Below are 24,403 nucleotides of genomic sequence, written 5' to 3'. Positions count from 1 at the left end.
TGAGTCTTATACAACTTAATAAATGATTCATAACTTGTGAAAGTAAAGATATAAGACTTAAGTGAATTATAATTATCTGCAGTACTATTATCAGTATTGAAAAAGAAGAGACTTACAATTGAAAAGTCTCACAAAGTAAGAGAAATTATAGATGCTTATAAACTAGATAATCTCACTTATTCTGATCTTTTTATAATTATAAGAAAAGAATGAAAAGCAATGAAGAAATCAGATAAATATCATACTTCAATAAGTAATGAGACTGTAGTCAGTTATATAATAATACATTGCAGACAGTAGATGCAATATGATAAAGAGCAGTCTCAAAGCAGCAGACTTGTATATAAGTCAGGTCACAGAAGAAAAAGAAATTCAGAGTTGAATTTAACTGTTTATATTAGTTCAATTACAGAGACAACAGAGGATGAAGCATCTGAAACATTCATAGATATATGAGATTAAGTCATCTTAACTTCTGAAGACACTCAGAGATCAGATGAGATTAGTTTTGATAAGCTGTTTACTGTAGTAATCTGAGTGAGTGAAGAGAGACAGTATAATATGTAAGACAGAATCACAAGATGAAAGCTGCTGAATCTAGTCACTGAATGCTGTATTATATAGAGATTATATAAGAGTAGTAGCTAGCAGACAAAGAAAAAGTATAAGAAAAGAAAAGAGATAATGAATTGATTATCAACTGTAAGAGTCAGTTATAAAAGACAAATGTTATTATACACATCTCATTCATTTTCATACATTACATATTTAATCTATTTTCAATATCACACTATCTGAAAAACATCAAAAATACAGAAAATCTCAAAACTCAAGATCTGTAAGAAATTTGAGAGCTGTAAGCTGCTCTTATAATAACACTGTGTATATCTCTGATTTCTCTATCACTCTGTGTACAACATTAATATCATTTATCACAAGATTGACTGAAATGCTAATATAGAAATGCATACACATATACATAGAAAAATTGAAGAAGAGTGTGAGACTCACAGAATCAGAAGTAAGAGCAGAAAGAATGAAGACAGAAGAAATAAAAGAAGAAGAAGATACAGAACTGAATGAATGACAGCAGAAGTTATCTGAGACTGAATACTTATAACTCAGTGTATACACAATCTTCTCTGTAGAGAAGAGAGAGAAAGTAATAAGAGAAGCTTAAAAGTAAGAGAGAGTAGTCTTAACAGTGTTATCATCTTTGACTAGAATGATCTCTGACACTGAAGCAACTAAGAATCATTATTAGTATATGAAAACTGTAAAATCAGAGATAGAAACAGTTACTGAATGAATACTCACTGATCTTAGAGTTGTACATACAATTACAACACACATGAGACTTCTCAGAAAGAGAGAGAGAGACACAGAGAAATGCAGAAAGCAGAATACAGTGTGTGAACAGCTTATTCTCATAATAATATCTTAGATAAGATGTATAAGTCTCATATCTGTAGATATAAAAGAGTACAACATCTGTATTCTCATTTCTGAAAACACAGATATCTTTTGCCTGTATTATGAAGTTGAATAACAGATGTCAGAGAATAGACTGACACAGATCTATCATTCTGAAGAAATTTATTAAAGTAGATATCTCTACAATATTAAACATTACAGTTATAAAAAGTTTCTTAATATCTGTGAATGTTATGACTTTATACATAATAAAACTCATAACAATTTTCTCTAAGAATAGAAAAATCAGTGTTAGAAAGAAAAGATGAAAAAGAAAAAAACTTATAATCTTAATACTGTTAAGAGAGAGAGTGATTCTCTGATATAAATAAATAATTATTTTATTACAAATATTTAAAATAAATATAATAATCAGTATCTGTAACTGAGCTTCAGATAATTATGTTATACACTATCTTTATACAATAAATTATTTTAGAGATTAGTAAGAAGAACAGAAGTATATATACTGAGAAATGTAATTCACTGAGTTTACATAATATCTTCTTGAAATGAGAAGAGCTAGTAACAAAAGCAGCAGTAAGAGTAGAAGTAGTGAAAGTGAGAGTTGCAGAAACAGAGGTAGCAGAAGCGGGAGAATCAGACATAGAGATAAGTGTAGAAGATTGAGAAAAAGCAGCAGAGAAAGAAGTGACAGAAGAGACAGAGAGAGAAATGAAAGACTTAGTCACATATAATACAGATAATTTCTTCATTATCACATTCTTCAAGTTCTCAATCAATGATTCAATATTGAGTTCACTATCATCAGTGAATGCAGATCTGTCAATATGTAAAGATTTTATATGAATAAAAATAAACATATCAGTATCTGTGTTCATGCAAAATTGTGTCAGAAAACACAATCAGAAACTCACTGAGAAGAAAAATAATTAAGAGTGTATAAGAAGATGAAGAAGATGTGTTATTCATAATAATATATTCTGATAATTGTTAGAAGATAAACAAGTTCTGATTACATTTTATAACATGTTACACTTACTGCTAATGAACTGGCTGATATGAGTACTTGTAAGAATAAGTGCTCGCAGGCGATTATTCAGGTGTTTGCAGCTTGGTGTGATATGTACTGTTAACTACTAGAAGTATTCGCAGTAGGAAGATAAAATGTAGAGGTCAAATGTATAATAGCATTCAAGCTGAGTTATAAATAGTATTCACAAACTCCAGTCTATATAGTTATGTGTAGTCAAGGGCTGCTAGCCCTATTGATTACACAAGAGATAGAAATAGAGATAAAGAATTCATGAGAAGTGAGATTTCTTATATACTCTCTTCTCTCTAAGGCTTTGTCCGCAAAGCCTTTCACTGAGTGACTTCATAGAATCAGCTCAGCACTGCAGTGATACTCACTAAAAATCCTTCATATCTATAAAAATCTCAGTGAGGAAAAATCTCTTGTTACTGTGAAGAGAAAAGAGTCTGTCACTCAGTTTCTTATTCTGTGAGATTCTTTGTGATCTACAGATTCTTCTCTGACTATTATACAGATTTATCTCACATCTTTCATATAGAAGAGTTTTAATTAACTCTTAACTATTTCTATAAGATTCTTGTGTGATCATTACACAGATTCATCTCACAGATGAATTACTCTCTATGAGATCATTCTCATTAAAGAGAAATATTTATGAGTTGATCTTTCACTCATTCTTATAAATTGTTATTCTTTGACACTGTAGAATTGTGAGAAATTTTTCATTTTTTCATTAATTCTGTAGAATTGTAGAATCAAGATGTCTGCAGTCTATAATCACTCTTTATAGTTATATAGAAAGATTCAGATCTGTGATTCATAATCACTCTTATTTACTAGAGTGATCTGACTGTTTTATGAAATCACTCACAGTGTAAGCAAACCTCTCTAGAGTAGTATAAATATCTCAGATCTGTCTGTAAAATCTTATCTTCTTTTCTCTTTTTTTATAACAGCTTTTATTCTTATAAACTGTGAGTATTCTCATTCATCTGTAAAGTATTTTCACTCAGATAATAGAGAGAGAGTGTTTCTGACAATGTCTGTGTATTAATTCAAGAACTTCTCAAGAATAAAAATTTTCAATTTCAATATCTTTATAAATAATATCTGATTGCTGCTGAGCTTCTTATAAGTATCTCTGTAACTTCTCTAATCACTTTTTATCAGCTGATGAAGCAGAAATGCTGCTGTTCATGACTGTGTCTTCACTCTTCTCAGCTCTGTCACTGTATCTGATTTTCAGATCAGCAGCTCATCTTATTTCTCTCTCAGATCAGTTTCTGACTTTAAGCAGTGCAGTCTCTCTCTTTACTGTAAGTCTTCTTATAAGTAATTTCTTACAGATTCTAGCTGACAGTTCTTGTAAAGCTTCTAGTGTTATCAGTGTCTTCTGCAGTTCTGTAGATCTACAATTATTCTCTCTCTACTTATACAATCTCTGATCAGATATATGTGAATATGTCTAGATTCTCTATTAATGATTCTCATGCTGCAGTGCATTTCTGTAATCTCATTGTCAATGAGAGATGAGTTTCTGAGTATTCATAAAATCTGAATAATCAAGACAATGTGAATGTTATGAATTTGTGATAAGAGTTGATCTGAGTAGATAAGCTTTCTCTCTATATCTCAATTATTTTCAGGCTGAATACTTCAGCATAACTGAAAGAGTGAACACAGCTTTATGAGAAGTATCTGATCACATGTGCAGATGACTAGTCTCTGAGACTCTGCTGCAACTACATGTACTTTGATATCTGGCTTTTCTGAAGTCTGTGCATTTCTGACAGTCTTTGTGTTAAATATAACAATTGTCTGTATCACAGATATAATACTCTCTGCTTCTTTAAAGAGAGAAATTGATAGTTGTAAGAGAGTTGAATGTTGCAGATATTAAGAATACAGATATAAGTTTTCTTTATTTTTTCTTTATTAATCTCTAAATTGTGTTTGCAGCTCTGTTTATTTTCTGTTTTTTAACTTTAATAAGAATATGATTTCTTCTTCTCTTATGTATATCACAGACTGTTCATCTCAGTAGAAACTCATTATTTTATAGACTAGAGTTTACAAATGACAGTGTTAATGTCTTTATTATAATCAGGTTCTTAGTGAAGACTGTGTCATTCTGACTTATCAGAATTTATAATATGAAAGTCATATCTCAGCTTCTGCAGATATCTTATCTATCTGAATAATTCTCAAGTGAACTTATTCATCTTGTCAGAATATTCTTATCACTGAATCTTAAATCAGAGCTTGTGATCTCACTTCTCTGAGTTAATAATCTCTTTAATCTGATATTCTCTTTCACTCTCTAGTGCTTTATAAACAGAGTGATGAGTCACAGAGTTCTCTTCTAAGAATTCCTTATATTTGTGAAGTAAAGAGATATTAAAAATATTATATATTTATAACTCAGATAACTGTTTCAATCTGTAGAACTGTGAACTAACTTTCTTCATAATCTTATAAGACTCTGTTTATAAGAAATTCAGCTTCTTACTAGATCTTTATATAATGATGTTTTCTAGACTCAGTCAGACTCTATCATCTTTCTTGAAACTCTTTGTAATATACTTGAAGTCATAGTATCTCTTCTGATACTCTTGAGTCTTTCTTAAGAATTCACAGACTTTCTTCTGAATCTCTTGAATTCTCTCAGCCTGTTCACAGGCATCATCACACTCTATAGTGTACTCTCACAGGTTCATTAAGATCATCTGCAGATGAGTCTTAGTGAGTATCTTAAAGAGAGTTTTATCTGTACTGATATGCTTTGAGTTGTTGTATACAAACTCTGTAAGTAATAATCAATATATTCAGTCATTCTGATTGTAATTGATAAAGCACTACAGATACTGTTTTAATATACTCATCAGGTGTTCTGTCTGATCATCTGTCTATTAATAAAAAGTCATACTTAGATCTTGTGAGATCTTCAGTATAGTCATCAGATCAGATTAGAACTCTTCTATAAAGATTGATTCTCTGTCTAAGACAATGTTTGCAGACAACTCATGCAACTGAATCATATCACAGATAAAGATATAAGTCAAATCCTTTGACTTCAAGTTCTTGTAAGTGAGTATAAAGTGTGCTATCTTGATAAAGTGATTCACTATTATCAGCACACTGTTAAAGCAGGCATTATATATGTTCTTGCTTTCAGAGAGACTTATAAGAGTATTCATTTCTAGCTATTTTCAAGATTTCTGCAGAATGAATAGAGAAGTAAGTTCTTTATATAATCTGAACTATACTATCTGTGAATTCTGATAAACAGTATAAGAATTCACTATTTTCTTCATAAGTTCTTGTATCTTCAGTCAGAAGTTTTTTCTTATAAGTAACTCATGAGTTCTAGTATCTATAAAATGACTCACTAGAGAAGAGTTATGATATCTTTTAATGAGTTCTATATATAGAAACTCATTCACAGATATATAAATTCAGTCCTCTCTTTATAAGAGATTATTTAAGTCTCTTCAACTCTTTATTTCTGCAGAATTGATCTCTGCTGTGAGCAGTTTCTAAATATACTGAGTATATTCATTCTTCAGTTGTAGTTCAGACAATCTGAATAGAAGATCTTGTAAAGACTTATACTCTGTTTCTTCTTACATCAGATCTTCTATGATACTTCTCAAAGTCTGCAAACTCTTCAGATTATAGATACTCTCTTCAAGAATTCTTACAGAGATTCTCAGAGTGTTAACTCTCAGTGTTAAAGAGAGTAGTTGTACAGACTTCTTTTCTTTCTTCTCTCTCTTCTCTTATAGAGAATTGAGAGACTCTTCAGTTAATCTCTTTACAACACTCAGTCTGAGCATTCTGTGAAGCTTTTCTGTCTTCTCTAGTCTCTCTGTATCTGTTATTCTGATCTTCTTAACATAGTCTGGCCTGTGAGAGAGTCTGTCTGCTGAGTTCTTAGTTCTCTTAATATGTTCTATCTTGAATCAGAACTCACTCAGTCTCTGAGCTCAGTGAATCTACTGCTGTGAGAGTTTCTTGATTGAAGTAATCTGTTATAAGCTGTTATAATCAGTTCTAATAGTAATCACTGTTACAAGGTTCTTGAAGTAGTGATATCAGTGATGAAAGAATTTCACTATTATGAGAAGCTTCTGATTATAAATATCATAGTTGATCTTCACAGATTGCATCTTCTGTAAGAAAAAGATCACTGAAACTCAGTTCTCATTTAACTGTAGTTATAAGATTATTTCTGAAATTATAAAGAAGAAGATATCTGTCTTTAATCTAATTAAGAGTAAGAGATTAAAGTGAAACAGTATTACTGTGTCTGTGAATATCTATTTCAATCTTACAAAGACTCTGTGAGCTTCTGAAATAAGAAAGTTCTTACAGTTCTCTCTTCTTAATAATCTTTTCATTCTTTATTCATAGAATGACTTCTTCTTATTTTCATTCTTCAGTATGTCTGTAAGAGCTAAGAAGATTCTTGTGAATGCAAAGATAAACTGTCTATAGAAATTCACAAAACTCAAAAAGATCTGAATCTTATGAATACTAGTTGACTTCAGTTATAATAGAATAGTCTTAACTTATAAAGATTTCATCTGAATATCATTTACAGTGATTACATATTTTAGAAAATTAATCTAGTGAGCACTGAAGTTGTACTTTGTAAGCTTAATATACAGTTCTGCCTCATTCAAGGCCTTTAACATACTTTGTATATGCTCAGTATGTTCTTTCTTCTTTACAGAGTACATTATCACATCATTCAGATATATTATTATGAAGATATTCAGATATATATGAAGTGTTTTATTGATAAAAGACTGAAATGCTGTGAGAGTATTAGTCAGATCAAAAGATATCACTAGATATTCAAATAATCTCAGTGTGATTCTAAAGACAGTCTTTTATTCATTTTCAGACTGTATTTACAGCTGTGTATATATATTAATCATATTCAGTTGTATGAATATAACAGCTTTTATAAGACAGTTGATCACATTCTCAATCAGAGATAGAGAATAGTGACTCTTTATTATCTTAAAGTTCAGATTATAATAATCTACACATAATCTGAGATCTTCATTCTTCTTCTTCATGAATATCACAGAGGCTTTCACAGAGATCTGTGAAGATCAGATGAAGTTATTCTTCAGATTCTTCTTTACATAGATCTGTAAGACCTCTGTCTTATGATGAGAGAGCTTATAGATTAGTTCTCAGAAGAATTTCTACTCTTCTATTAAATCTATTATCAGATTCTTCTTATGATGAGAAGAAAGCTTAGCTGTCTTAGCTGAGCTGAATATCTCTGTGAGATCTCAGTATTTCTCTGATATCTAAAGCTCAGTTTTCATGACTGCAAGATTCTCAGACACTTATAAAGTCATTATATAGATAAGCTTATCTTCTCTAATCAACTCTATAGCATCAACTGCTTCTATCTCTGTGAGTGAATCTATCAACACTGATCAGAAGTATAAACCTGACTCACAGACAGCTATATGTGAATTGTGTCTTTGAAGTTATATAAGTTTTAAATACATATTATCTGTGATGTCTGTGATAATCACAGTTTTCATAAATCTTCTTCAGATTTCAGAGAGATCTTGCAATTCAAAGATGATTCTTATGAGTCTCTCAGTTCTCAGATCTGAGTTCTTATGCTCTGCTTATTATAAGAGCAGATTCTCAGTCTTTATCTTTCAACTCATTCACTCTGTAAGCTTTAGAGACATCACAGTGATCTGAGATTCTGAGTTTATCAATACTTTTCATACTTACAGAACAGCAGTACTGCAGTACAGTCTCTCTCTGTAAGTAAGCATTTTCATTGAGAGAGTAACAGATTCAGATGTCAGCTTCAAGACTCTTAAGAAGACTGTTACTGACTCTGTTCATGACTTCTTAAATTTCTATTTTAATTTATCTGAACAGTTTGTATGAAGATGTTCTGATTTAGAATAGATAAAGCAGAGTCTCTTTTTCTTAATCTCTCTATTATACACTCTGTTTACAGAAGCTTGTAAAGCTCTCTCTTTCTACTCAGCAGTCAGATATGAATCTCTCTATATCTTATTATCTTTTCTCAGTAAATCTGTTCTCTGTTGTTCTGACTCTTGTGAGACTGATTGATAATTCACTCTTTATAGATCTGTGACTCTCACAGTAATCTGTAAGTAATAAATAAGAGTCATCAGTTTCTTCAGAGTTAAGAGCTTAGAGTCTTACTCAATAAGCTTATTCTACATATCTTTATTCAGTCTCTTTATAAATATTATCATTCAGATCTTGTTTTAGAGCTCTGTTTTCACAGATCTCAATTTATATCACAATTTCATGAAGCACTGTGAGTAGTCTTTATTAAATTTCTCACCTCTTTTTCTAATATTAATGATTGCAGCTCAGGTGTTCTTTGTCTGACTTATAAAGTTCTCTAACTTATTCTCTAGATAGATCTTGAGAACAGATTATTGAGATCTCTTATAATCATTCTCTAGATAATTCAGTCAGTTCTTGACTTCAGTGTAATAGAGATCTGTTATTATATAGATGACAGCTTCTTCATCTTTTATATCACACAGTCAGACTTATAAGTCAATTTCAAATACAAACTTATAAAAGCTTTTATAGATTGTGATTCAATAAGTGATCTTAAGTGATTGTAGCTTAAGAAAGTTTCTTTTCAGTTCATAAGTATCTCTGAAGATTATGTCTAGAGACTCAGTTTAAGAGTGTTTACAGACAGTAAGTATTTCTTATAGAAAAATAGCTTAATTCTGCAGAAGATGCTCAAGAATGTTCTTTACTGAGATTGATTTATTTATAAATTCAGAGAATTTCTCTGTCTGAGATGTAGAGAATGATGTTCTGTGAGTGATTGATAAGTTCTCTGAGACTTCTTCTATAAAGATTATTCATGATTCAGATAACTGCTTCTGAGTATTTGTAGTAAAGTTCACAGAGATGAGAGCATGCAAGTTTCTAGTTTTTCTAGTCATAATAAGTAATTGCTGACTGACTGAGCTTGAAATGTAAGAATAAGTGCTCACAGATGATTATTCAGGTGTTTGCAGCTTGGCATTATATGTACTGTTAATTACTAGAAGTATTTACAGTAGAAAGATAAAATGTAGAGATTAAATATATAATAGCATTCAAGCTGAGTTATGAATAGTATTCATGAACTCCAGTCTATATAGTTGTGTGTAGCCAAGGGCTGCTAGCTCTATTGGTTACGCGAGAGATAGGAATAGAGGTAAAGAATCCGCGAGAAGCGGGATTTCTTACAGTACTATGATGATACTTGTTATGAGAATGAGAGATCATTGACAGAAATGTGTATAATGTAATAGATAAACAGATAGAAAGAGTTGAATAGAAGAAGAGATAGAAATCTTGAATAAGATAACAGTATTCAATGATGACAATGATGAAGAAAATGATTGAAGAATAAGAAAAGTTAGTGAATAAGAGATATAATATAGTGAAAGTTTCTTGATAAGAGTATATACAGAATGCTAGCTGAATCAGAAATAGATTACATAATTATAAAATATTAATGATAAGCTAATCTGTATAAAGCTAGAGTGTATAACATAGTTATATGAGTGTGACTGAATCTGATGAGAGAGAATGTAATTCAGAAGAATGTATAATCACTGAATAATAATACAGCTACTTCTGAACTTGCTTATAAATGTAAAGAGGTCATAGCAGCCATCAATTAATTTAGTATACAGTATATAAGAAGCCGGCGTACGCCTGTAATTATACACTGACTCAAGCAATCTTTGAATCACATACATAATATCATAACATAGTGCTCATTTGTTGAAAATTCAATAGAGAGTGTTATTAAATATTATTACTTTTCTGAATACAGATTATAATTCATATAATTTTAATTATGAAAAAAATATAAAATACAAAAAAAAAACAAAAAATAAAAAATAAAACAAAAACAAGAAAAAATCAGAATGAAAAAAAAAGAGAAAGAAAAAAAAAAGAAAAGAAAAAGAAAAAAATAAAAAAGAAAAATAAAAAAATCAAGATTACAGAGCTGTAGTGTTCTTACAATACTTACTTCTCAGAGTCTTTACAATATTTATTATCAATTATGTATCTCTTACAGTGAGAGTAACACAGCTGCAATAAGTTATTATCTTAATATTATCTAATAAATAATCAGTATATATCTGTATAAATGTGAATATTTAGAAAATATACACTTAAAAAGTGTGATCAGGATGAACTCTGCTGTCACTTGAATGATATCAAGAATAAAATACTGAAATTAATGATTCTTCTCATTGATTTTATAGATAAGATGAGTGAAGATAATCTTGAGAAATATAAAATTCTCTGACTTCTGATAAAAACAGATCTTATAGAGAGACTCTATTTTCATAATATCAGAGACTGAGTATTATTAAAAAGTATTACTTTCATACAATATATATATACTTACTGTGATAATTCACTCTCTGTGTATGTGACTGAGAGTTGTAGCTTTCTCACATCACACAGCTCTCTCTGAGATGCTGATACTGATTTGTAATTCATACAGTCTCTCAGTTCAGCATACACTGTGTGTATACAGTTCTGTGTACTGAGACTGTGTTGATCATTATAGTCTGACATAATACTTACTTTTCACAGGTCATGTTTTATTTGAGAGAAGAAAAGAGAAAGATGTAACTATGATTTTATTAAGAGAGAATGAATAATTAGTAATATTGAATATAATTTAATTCTTCTGTATTTAAAATTTGATTAGTCTATACTCTTTAATTTAAGAATTTCTAAGAGAATTTTAATAGTTTTCATATCAGCTTGAACTTAGTGATGAATTGAAGAAGAAGAGAAAAGAGAGAAGAAAGAAATGAGAATAACTTATCTTTATAATATAAAAATAGAGAATTGCTGCAATCATTCTCTCTAGTAATAAAGATCTGTTTTCTGCATATATCTCCGATATAGATTATATAATAACTATATACAAAGAATATTAACACTGTATGTATTAAATGAAGATGATATTACTATATAACATTGTAGCTGTTTCTATATATCTCTGAAAGCTGTTAATATTTTCTTTGTTTCTTTATATTTGATAAGTCAGTAATATATTTCAATACACTTCTTCTTTCATCATCATCATCATCATTATCATCTTTATTATCATTATCATCATTATCATCATCACTATTATTATTATTATTATTATTATCATTATCATTACTATTATTATTATTATTATATCATTTTTAGATATCTCTTCTGCTTTCACTTCTCTTCAACACTCACTGAAATTAATTATATTATTCTTCTTTAAATATTCTGCGGTTCTGCGGATCATCAAGGTGCGTGAGTACTGTCACAGATTGAAGAGAGAGAAGAAGAAGATGTTTAAGCAAGAAGAGACAGATTATAAGATATATTATAATACTTTGAAGAGGCTCTGTAAGAAAGTAAAATGATAACAATTTTAAGTAATACTTTTGATAGATTTAGACTAAACAAAGTATAGAAATAATGCAGATGACACTGTCTATAAGAAATTGAAGAAGAAAATAGTGAAGAGTTTTATACAGTAGTAATAAGATCAGAAGAAGTTCTGAGAATAATTTAAGTTTAAGATAAAGAGAGAAAGAGAGAAGAAGAGTGTTACTATAAATAAATAGTGATAGAAGAAGATTGAGAGAGTGTTAAAGTAAGAGACAAAGAAGTCAAAATTGATAAGTTTTTTATTTATTAAGAGATAATGATTTTTAATAATACTTCTATTCTCTAATTGATTAGCAGAAGCTGATAGAGAAGAAGAGAATTAAGATCTTATTCAGATCTTGAATGCACTTCATGATTCAGAATATTGAGAAGATAGTTCTGCTCTCTGAGCATGTTAATCTGCTTATCACTGAGATGAAACCTGAGACAGCAGATCAGAAAATGCAGGATTTTGAGACATAGATTAATCTGACTGAGAGAAAGCAGTGAGAATTCTTCTCTGAGAAGATAGTGAAGAGAGATTTTGAGATAATTATCATCTCAGATGAGAAGAAGAAGAAGAAGAAGAATAAGAAGTGAATTATAAAGAATAATAAGAAGAATGAGAAAGAGAAGAAGTAGAAACAGTTTTTTTCTTTTTATATTAATTAGTTATAAGTTTAAGTTCATAATTATTAATAATTAAAATTGATTTTGAGTTTTCAAAAATTATTGTACAAGTTGTAATCAAGTCAGGAATAATATATATATATATATATATTTAACTATCATGATTCACAAATCACTATAATATATAAGTATCAACATTTTTTTAACATTGATATTCATAATATTAATATATTTTTAATAATATTATCTTATAATACAATCTGATAATACTCTCTTTCACAATATTAATATATTTCAAGAAATATAACAGAGATTAATTAAGATTATTTATTTACATTTATATATCAATAATATTCAATCTGAGTTAGTACTAAAATTATAACTAAGTTAAGAAACAAGATTATTTTCTCTTATATTAATTCTTCTTACATACATCTGATTCAGTGATCAGTTATTGAAAATAAATTATTATCTTTCTTAAATTATTATCATATCTTCTGAATTCACTTCTTTCACTTCTTTTACTTCTATTGAAGATTCATAAACTTTTCAAGAAATCACTGTGAATTATAAAGTCTATGTTATTTACAATTCAACACAGAATACTCTCTTTTAATTATAATAAATAATCACTTTATTCTTCACATCTGATTTCAGGTTATGAAATTTATGAAAAACTCAATATAAATACTAAGATGAACTATAAAATAATTATTAACAGATTATATTACAGATTACTGAAGAGTTATCTCTCTACTATAATTACTATAACTTTATTTAAAAACATTCATTATAAACTGATTATAACTCTGAAGAAATTTCTCAACATCTGAAGTCATCAGAATGTAGATAATAAAAGAAAAATAATTAAAAAATTACTACTGAGTTGATAAGTTACTCTAGTAGATAATGATTTTTAATAATACTAACTTTTTAATTAAAGAAAATTATATGAAAATTATCATGTATCAGTACTTTGATTTCATAACTCTCATCTGATAACTTCTGTGAATAATTACTTTATATATATATATCTCTGAATCTTTCTCTTTAATTAATTAAAAACTCTGAATTTTAAATACTTCTTTAAATACTTAATTCAAATCTTCATATTTCAGATTGATTCTGTCTTCAGTTCAATCTTGAGATACACTACAAAGTTAATATATAATATCTAGAATCAGAGTTGAAGAATCATTGAAGAGTGTCTCTCACACTAAATATATAAACTAGTATAAACAATCTTACATTTATAAGAGTTATATGTTATTATATTAATGAGAACTGAACTTATCAAGAGACATTAATTAGATTTGAATTATTAATCAGTAGTCATACTGAGAATTATATAATAAAGATATTAATAACTGTGATTAAAAATGACTATTGAGATATTAGTCTCAGTCTTCTCATAATTACAACTGATAATACTGTAAATAACTATAATATAATGAAGAGCTTGAAGCAAAAATTGACTTTGCATTTCTGAAATGATAAACAAGGTCATATTCTCTGTATTACTCATGTAGTTTAACTTGTGATATAAACACTGATAAAGAATCTTAATATTGAGATGAAGAATAATGAGATGACTGATTCTTGAGATGAGAATGAGATGAAAGTGATTACTAAAGTATCTTTTATACTCACTTTGTAAAAGATAATATTTTTTAATAACACTTTTTAATATTATTTTTTAATAATACTTTTTAATAATACTACTGTTAATTTTGAATAGATTGACTAATAATTTAAATATTATAAATTTGAAATATTACTAATATAATTTGTATCTTCTCTAAACAACAACAATGATTTCATAATATTTAATAAATAAACAAATCAGTCACATCACTGAATATGATACAGAATGTTAGAATATAATAAAGTTCAATATATAAGATAACTATTCAGATTCTTTAATTATATCAGATAATTGATCATTGAGTGCAATACTCTGATTAAGAAAAGATTCAGATATTGAAACTTTCTGATATGAAGTACACTCAGTTGAAATATATAATTGATTTACTGTTTCAGTTTTATAAAATAATAAAGACAGTCTCAATCACTTGTACATCAATGCTGCAGTCAGTCTGATGAGTGTATAACTAGACTGATCGCCGGAATCATGAATTTCACGTTTGGTCTCATTTGATCTAGTCTCATACATTTCTTGGCGTGAATCCCGCTGGGACTGGCTATCAAAAAAACATGTAAAGTGACTATATATCTGATCTTAAAATGAAATCATGACTTGAAAAAAATGAGAAAGTGGTCTTATTTAATCTCATTTAGTCTCATTCTTGACATAAAGTTACTATTTTTAGACATTTTAAGGTTTTTTTTAGACTATTTTTCATTTTTTAAAAAGTAATGCTTTTTAATAACACTCAAATGAGATTTAAAGTCATTTAAAGCAATAAAAATAATTTAAATTGAGAAGTGGAAATCATGATTCTATTTGAAAAATGTGACAAGAGTAGACAGTAAGTCTTACGGAGACAGTATGAGATCACTATGACACTATCTAATGTTAAAACCGTGTAATGGGATCAGTCGAATTGGTAATGAAACTATCAAAAAATCTGGTCCTGGTCCCAGACACGGTCACACAGTCAGTCTATGTATAACAGTTTATTTACTCATCTTGAGAAGCAGTTGAATCACTTAAAAAGAAATTCAGTCTGAGATGATGTTATAGCACAGACTATTATTACTGTAAGAAATAAACTAGTATATTATTACAGCAAAACTGAACAATCTTTTACAGAGTACTATACTGTAGCAGTTCTACTAGATCTCTCTCATCAAGTTAATATCTACACTTCTCAAGATTGAACAGAGAAGAAATGAGACTTGTATATTAAATTAGTCTGAGACTACTATAATATTAACTATCAGAGATTTGAATGAGTAGATGTTTGAGATGTGAAGACAGTGAAATACAATTCTCTAGTAAGTAATGATCTTTGATAATACTTCATATTACATAGAACTATAATACTAACTTTGAAACAGAACTTTTATACATTAATTACAACTGAAAATCAGGTAAAACTACATACTTGTAAAACTGAATTTAACTGCTATCTTCAAGATAATCTGATGACTTTACATGCTAAATCAATTCTAGAGTTATGAAAAATTATTGAGAGTATATATTTATCTATTACACTGATAATATATGATATTCTGACAATTTCATTGATAGAGGTGAGAATGAAGTGAAAGTTCAACTCAAGTTGAGATATTTATCACTATTATTAGAAACAATTATAAGAAGAAACAATCAAGAAACTCATAATTGTAAAATATGAAATTATCAGATAGTTTAATACCTCTGATCACAGTATATCAGAGAAGTGTAGTTTTTATAAGAAAGTGAAGAATAAACTTACACAAGAATATATTTAGTTGTTTCATAAGTGTTACTAATAATCATTATTAAATTCTGATTATATAAGTAATCACTGAATGAACTGAATAAGACTGATTTTAATCTTCAGTCTCAGTTCTATTCTGATTTTGAAAGAATGATTATCTTTCACAGTTTATTCTGAGAAATTACTCTCATTTCACTGTTCTTGAATTAAATCTGGTTATTTTTCACATCATTTCTCTCAGAAATGGTTCATTTTCAGATTTTTTTGAGACTTGGTTCTGGTGGGACTCACGCTAAGAAATGTATGAAACCAGATTAAATGAGATCAAATGTGAAATTCATGGTCCCGCCGGCCAGTCTACTCATGATCAACTTTTTCAACATTTAAAGAAGAAAATTGATTTTTAATCAGTGAGTATAGTCTGTATAGTTGAGAAGACATTTTCTTTGAAGAACTATTTTCATTTTAATCAAGAAATCTATTTCAATTCAGTTCATTTTCAGAGTTAATTAATGAAAATGAAGAAGAGACTCTTTCTCTGATTATATAATTTAAGCTTATCTTTATAACTCTCAGAGTATAGTTCATACAGGTCTTTTCATATCTAATAGTAGAAGAGAGAATCAAAGCTTCAATTTTCATTGTCTTAATAGAAGATGATTTGAATGCTTTCAGAATTCTTCTCAAAGCTCTGTTTTACAGACTTTGAAAGAGTTCAGTGAAATTTCCTTGATTACTCTATCAAACTTAAACTTAATAATCAGCTACTGAGTTAATGCAGACTATATATAACTGTCTCATAGTCTGAAAGAATAGACCTCTCTCTGTATTTGATAGTTTGATTATATTATTTAATAGTCTTTCTGTCTTGATAGTTCTTTGATAAATATGATATTTAAAATTTAACTTAAAGTTTGATCATACTTCTAATCATTTGATATTTAAACTGGGTTTAATCTCTCTATTTAAAAGAGTTAGAGATAGTTCTCTCTTATTGAATCTAGAAAAGAAATAAATTAACTCAGTTTTATTCATCTTAAATTAAATTTAATTGATATCTACTCTAACAAAGATTGTCTTTACTACTTCTTCAATTACTTTCAAATTCTCTCTGATTGTTTTTAAGCTGTAGACTAGATCAATATTATTCATATAACTCAGAGATTGTACTATTTTCATATCTCTATTTTTCAATAGATATGCAGTGTATATTGCAAATAAAATGAATAAGATTAAAGATTCTTATGATACATCTATTTTTATCTCAGTCTTGTCTTATTTTATTTCATTAAAGAATAGTTGTATGATTCTTTTAGATATAAAATAGTTAACTTATTTTATTAGAGAAAGTGACAGTTTTAATATCTTCAAAGTCTGAATTAACTTTGACTTTGAAACATGATCAAATGCTTCTTTTATATTAATAAAAACTGCAATTGAGATCAGATCTTCATACTTTGCTATTTAAATATTATGAACAACTAAGAGAATAGTATCAATTGTAGAACATTGTTTTCTATCTCTCATTTATTCACTCAATAAAAGAGAATTATTAATGAAGCTTATAAAAGATAGTTGAGTAGCTATTATCTTTTCTAAAACCTTTTCTAGACAGTTCAATAGAGATATTACTTTATATAATATAGAAATTAAAGTTCTTCTATTAAGTTTTACAAGAATTACTTCAGTGACTTATCTTCAGTATTCAGAATGATATTCATTTTTTAAGAGATTGAAAAAGAGCTCAAAATATTCATTCTTTAAGTAGAAATATGTATTTTAAATAATCAAGTGATTAATTAAATCAGGCCCTGCAGTAGTTTTAACTGAACTTGAGAAGATAGCTGACTCTAATTCATCTTGTATAAACTCAGATCATTCTCAGTCATATTTATTAATATAGTTATAAAGTGATATATTCTCTTTCTCTTTCTCTGAATCTGATGAGTTTTGAAAGAGAATTCTTATAAAAGCTTGATATTTTTTCTTAAAAGAGTTTGCTGTATATAATTCATTCTGAAAGTTATATTTTAAGACTGAAAGTTTTACTACACTTCTTGTTTTAGTATAGTTAAAAGCTTTAAAAACTTTCTTTTCTTATGCTTCTTTAAGAAATTTATTTCAGCAGTCTGTTTTAGCTCTTTTAATATCTGAAAAATATTCATTTCTGACAGTTTTGAACTCTTTATCAGATATTACAACATTCTTTCAATCTCTTCTAGCAGCAGATAATTGTTTTCTTTTAGATATGATATTCTCATTTTATTAAGATTTGAAATACTCAGAAGACTTTCTCTTTGAAATATTATCTCTAATACTTATTAGAATTATAGATGTAATAAGCTTCACTCTATTCTTAAGCATTTTATTTGAGACATCTTGATCAGAATTTCAATATAGATTACTTTACATTTTAGATTTTAACAGTTTTATACATTCTTCAACTGCTTTTTAATCAGCTTTTTCAAAGTTAAACTGATTAGAGAGAAGAGAGTTTTCACTCATTTATTTTTCACTTAGTTCAATATTAAATTGAATAATCTCATGATCTGATTCTGATGTCTCACTTGAATCAATAAATCAGTTTACAAGTTTTTCTTTTATTAGATTTTATAATATAAAGATTGAATCTATAATAGATTTCTATTTTATATCTTTTCTAAAGAATGTTTGTTAATCAGACTCATTAACTAAATCTATTGAATGTTCAAAGATTTATTCAATTAGATTATCTACTCTTACTGCTCTTTTATATTCTGAATTTCATCAGAAATGATGTGTATTGAAATCTTGTATAATTATAGAGTTTCTTAATAAAGTTATGTTCAGAAATTCTCTATTAATTATTCAGATATTGTTATTTTTCTTCAATAACATTTTATTATAAATATTTATAAGCTGTATAGTATCAAGCTTATTCTTTTTATCTATAATATCACTTATCAGAATATCAGAATCAGATATAATATTAAATCTTAGATTAAATTAATATCTTGATCTCTTTCATTCATAGATGACTACTCTTGACTTTATCTCAGACTTTTCAGATAAAAAGTAGTAGTAGCTTGAATGAGAAATAATATATTTTTACTCAGTATTAAAATTCAGTTTCTGAAGTAGTATAAAATCAACTTTTTATTCAAATGCAATTTGAAGATAAGAATAAATACAATTTAAGTTTCTATTTATATTATTTTGAATAAATGTGATTTTTGAAGAGTTTTTAAACTTTTTTTATTGTTTTTATTGTATATTCATACTAAAAGAGAGTAGAGATAGAGTAGAATCTAATTACTATCATTAGATAGTAGATTATAACTATTTTGAAAAGATGGAATCTCAACTGCTTATATTATATCTAACTTATCATCAGAGTCATTTCTCAATTCTCTAATCTTAATAGAAGTTTAAGAATTCAAATTCTGTTTATATTGAACTGAAGAATTGAAGTTTGAAGATTTAGATAGTTGAGAGTTTCTTCTTTTTAAGCTTGTAGTTATAAGTTTACTGACTTGACTCTTCTCTTCAGTTCTAGATTAACTTTGAGCTTTATCTTTTCTCTAGTTCTTTTGAGTTCTTGAAGTAAATATACATTGTTTTAAGCTAGATACATGTTTTTCTTTGCAATTAGAGCACTTAAGCAGAGTGTGTTAATATATTTCATCTCTTTTTGAGCATGTTTCATATTTATGCTCACTAGTTTTGTGATCTCTGGCACAGAATGCACATTTTGAGTCTCTAAAATATGAGATTGCAATGTATTCATATCTTTGACAGTTTAAATACTGTGTTTGAGCTTTGAGACTCATTCTTGAGTCTTTGTATTCATGAACTCTTATTTTTAAACCTGTTATTCTTACTTCAGAGATCTTTGACTGTTCAAGTATTTTTATATATACTAGAACAGAGACATTTCTCCTGCTTTATCTGAACTCAATTGAATTTAATCATACAGGCTCTTTTCTCAGTTTAATAGAGTTGTATTCTTTCAATTCATTTTTGAGAAGTAGCATTTCTTCTTCACAGTCAAAAATTTCAACTTAAATATTATAAAGAATGAATTTATTCTACTTTTTATCTCTCTCAGATAGAATTGTTATGTTTAGTAAAGATTCTACTACTGACTTTCAGAGATTCTCATTCTGAATAAGAAATTCAGTACTGAATTCAGACATTGTAGTCAGAATAATGAAGTTTTCAAAGAATGATGACTCAATTGAAGCTATAACTGATTTTTAAACTTCAATATCAGTCATCAACTGAGAAAAGAACTGCTGATTAATTTCATTTCTGATTCTGAAAATGAGATTTGAGTTTAGCTTGTTTCTTTACAGAATGTTCTGATTTGAGACTTTGAGAATAAGTCTTCTATTTCTGAAGATTTGAAAATTTTTCTCTTTTTACATTTTTTTCTTCACTTTTCTATGAATAGAAGTATGAGCAGTATTCTTCTCAGTTTTCTCAGGATTTTAAGCAGATATTGAGACAGCAGATTTAGAGATAACAGATTCAGCTGCTTAAGCATATGTTTTCTTCTGATTCAAAGAAGAAGAAGAAATAGAAAAAAAAGAAGAAGAGTAAGATGAAAAGTCAGTGATTATACTAGGAATTTTCAATGTTTTTTGAACTGTGTTTGAAATTCTAAGTTTGAACTTGATTATCTTCTGTAGTTATCTAGTCTGAGTATGAAGAATTAACAGAACTTCTTCATTCATCTCACTCAGACACTGCTTTTCAAGAATTCTGCTTACTTTTTCAAGTTTCTGTATTTCAAGAACTTGTTATTTCTTTATTTCTTCTTTCTTTCTTCTCTTTAGAATTTCAATCTCAGAAATAGTATTTGAGAAAGCATCTTTTTTTATATTAACTGAGTGTATTTTTGAACTCATTATTCTCACTCAATGAAAAGTTAATCAGGCTGTTTTAATTAAGATATTTATTGAACTCTTTTGAAAACTTGATCAGACTGTTTCAATTAAGACATTTCTAAGCCTGTTTTCAATTGAAAAGTTGATCAGACTGTTTCAAAAGAAGAATACAAGACTTTTATATATAAAATACCTGATTTTTTCACACTAGTTCAGTAACTAGATTAGATTTTTGAAGAGAATCTAATAAACTAAAATTAATTTTTAAGATAAATCAATAATATCTTTATAATCTCTTTCTTAGAATACAGTGAGGAAAAGTATAATATCAATTGATAATAAATCAGATAATATGACAGTTTTTGAGAGAAAAACTGATAAAAAATAAATCAATTTTTTACAGAGAAATTGATTAAAATTATTCAATTTTATTCTAAATCATTCAATTCTTCTCACACAATAAGTGTGCAACTTAAATTAGTTAATAAAGAGTGTAAAAAAGAATTAAGTATTAATAAAAGCTCTTCAGTCACTGAAAAAGTAATACTTACTTAAAAGAATATAAAATCATGACAGAAAACAGCTCTGTTTTTAATTCTTTATAAGAATATTGTATAAAACTCAGAGAAAAATATCTTACTTTTTCAAGAGAAGTAAAAAACTATTTCTAAGATCTTTTTTTTTTGTATTAACTACTGCAGAAGAATGAGATAGAAACTGCTAAGATATATACTACTATATACTCTTTATCAAGACTTTCTCTCTTCAGAGTCTAGATATTATAGAGAATATAAGTCTATTTCTATATAATAATATAAATATTGTCAGCAGAATGTAGAGAAACTGATTATTTATATTTTAAAATAGAAGACTTTGTTAATGATTATATCAATATAGAGTTAATTCTTCAATTCAATAGAAATCTAGTATTGCTGTTCTCAATCTCTTGCAGAATCTATTGAATATTGAGATATTAAAACTAGATTTAATATATCTCACTGTGCAGAAATCAAAGACTCAGTCAGATCTTGAAGTATACTGATTTTATAGTTGTTGATATGCTGTTGACTTATTATTCACTGATTATGTATCAAATGCTGTTGTCAAGGTATCTTTTTGTATTTTTCTGCCAGAGATGGGCCAGATTGAAAAGGGCAGTATGAGAGTGAGACTTAGTGTTGATGTTTTGAAACATTAAAGATGAACAGGGTTTTTGCACAGATTGCTTCTCAGATATCTTCACAATTACAGATTGAGAATCTTTCAAAATTAAGAAGATTGATATATATGACTAGGTCTCTTCACCTTACAATTTATATCGCAATTTGGCCCGGGGTTGTGGTGTGATAGGGGTGAATGGGGGATAATCCCACACAGGAGTTTCAAACAATGTCTGGTTCATGTTTGGCTGGATATCTCCACCACCACACAGGGTATGCGGTCGGCGATGGGGTCAAAATGCTCATATGATTGAGAGCTTTTCAATGGATCTATCGGCGGGTTCTTATTTGAAAAATCGTGCGAGTTTGTAGTGAAGTGGTTGACACTGACTCTTATCTGATAACTTCTGTGAATAATTACTTTACATGTGTATGTTTCTGAATCTTTCTCTTTAATTAATTGAAAACTCTGAATTCTGAACACTTCTTCAAATACTTAATTGAAATCTTCATATTTAATATCAATCATGTCTTCAGTTCAATCTTGAGACATATTATAAAGTTAATATATAACATCTAGAATCAGAGTTGAAAAATCATTGAAGAGTATCTCTTACAGTGAATGTATAAACTAGTATAAATAATCTTATATTTATAAGAGTTATATGTTATTACATTGATGAGAACTGAATCTATTAAGAGATATTAATTGAATTTAAATCATTGATCAGTAGTTATACTAAGAATTATATAACAGAGATATTAATAACAGTGATTAAAAATAACTATTAAGATATTAGTCTCAGTCTTCTTACAATTACAACTGATAATGCTGTGAATAACTAGACTGACTGGTGAGATCATGAATTTCACATTTAGTCTCATTGTAGTGTGGCGGAACCGAAGTGGTGACTAGTTAGCAGTGTTATGTAGAGGTAGTTGTTTGAAAAGTTGTATGAGTGAGCTTGACTATCTTGCTTGAATAGTGAGCTTGTGAGCTACAGAGTTATTATGAGAATATCACAGATATAATACTTAGTATACTAAGAAGATTGTATGAGACATGCAGTAACTCTTGTATATATTTCAGTAGAAGAAAAATAAATCACTGACTTCTTTGATAAAGAGTCAGCATCTAGCTATTTTGTATAGATAATGAGCAGATACTCTTCTCTCATTTCATGAGTGAGAATAGCTGAAGTGATACCTCAGCAGCATTTCATTGCTAAGAAAGAGTAATCTGCTGATCTTGTATAGAAGCAGAATTCTCATATTCATCAATCAGATCTTTCTATGATATATCTGAATAATGTTATAGAGTGATTGAAAACTGGTTTAAATGAGATGAAATCATCTGCATAGAAGTGATGAGCTGTGTGAAACTGTAATAAGATCTTAATATAACTGAGAGTGTGATAATACTCTTCTTTTTAAGAGTATAGTTCTGATACTCTCAAGATTATCAGATTAGAAATTATCTTTATTATATAGTAATAATTATTAACTGATTTGACAGCATATGTACTGTGTATGATATAAAGAAATAGATGAGTTTTTCTACTGACTGTGTAGATCTTTCTTTTCTCATCTTCATTCAAATTAAACATGTAATAAGTGAGTTTCTTATATATTAATTTAAAATGTGAAAAACATAGTTAACAAGTGACTTACAGATCTTTCAATGTATTTTATTCTATATATGAAATTCTCTGCAAAAGTGATGTGTTTTTAGAGACATAGCTAACAGTAATAACTGGATTTTTTAAAAAGATCTCTCTCTCTGTGAAATATTTTTCTTCTCTCTCTCTCAGTTACAACAGTGAGTGTATGAGAGTATTATTCTTAAAGAATAATCAAGGACTTATTCTGACATTTTCTAGTGAGTAAACATCTTTGTAGTGCAGCTGCGGTCTTCATAACTGTCAAGAAAGCCTGGTTGAAGGTGAAGATAGCAGTGTTGACAGACTGCAGAAGTATCACTCTCATTGTCACATCTTCTTCTTCTTCTTCTCCTGCTTCTCTTGCAGCTGCAGCAGTAGTTGCCATATCTTGCAGTGAAGTGTTATTCCTTCTGCCAGTTGATTTGTTCATGTTCAGTTCTTTCTCTGCTCTCTCTGCTGCTGTTGTGACACCGCTCTCTCTCTCAGCCAACACAGTGATGTATGATCTCATGTGATCATTTGAAGAGGAATCTGAAGAGAGCTTGATTCTGGAAACAGTAACTCTGAGAAGCTGAATCTATAGTTCTTCTTCTGTGGCACATCTAAGCTCTGCTCAGAATGCTGCTGAGTTGAGTCTGCAGAATTCTGTGATTTCTTCATCTTCTCTCTGTGAGAAGGCTCTGATACAGTCTCTGATCAGCACTGCTACTTATCTGCACTATACTAAGCAGCTGAAGAAAGAGAGGATTTT

The 24,403-nt window shown here is 28.4% G+C and overlaps 1 protein-coding gene across 1 annotated transcript; it reads right to left on the bottom strand.

Annotated features, from left to right (window-relative positions):
- Positions 1-23,833: 23,833 nt before the first annotated feature.
- On the bottom strand, positions 23,834-24,163 carry BDCG_04183 (uncharacterized protein; the record flags this gene model as incomplete). The annotated part of the gene is made up of 1 exon (XM_045419847.1): positions 23,834-24,163. One exon carries the CDS (start codon positions 24,161-24,163, stop codon positions 23,834-23,836), a length of 330 nt encoding a protein of 109 aa, XP_045276060.1.
- Positions 24,164-24,403: the final 240 nt, after the last annotated feature.

Source organism: Blastomyces dermatitidis, assembly GCF_000003525.1.
Source record: "Blastomyces dermatitidis ER-3 genomic scaffold supercont1.4, whole genome shotgun sequence".
Taxonomy (NCBI): Eukaryota; Fungi; Ascomycota; class Eurotiomycetes; order Onygenales; family Ajellomycetaceae; genus Blastomyces; species Blastomyces dermatitidis.
The sequence above is the reverse complement of the archived record's forward strand: the minus strand, read 5'-3'. Positions and strand labels throughout refer to the sequence as shown.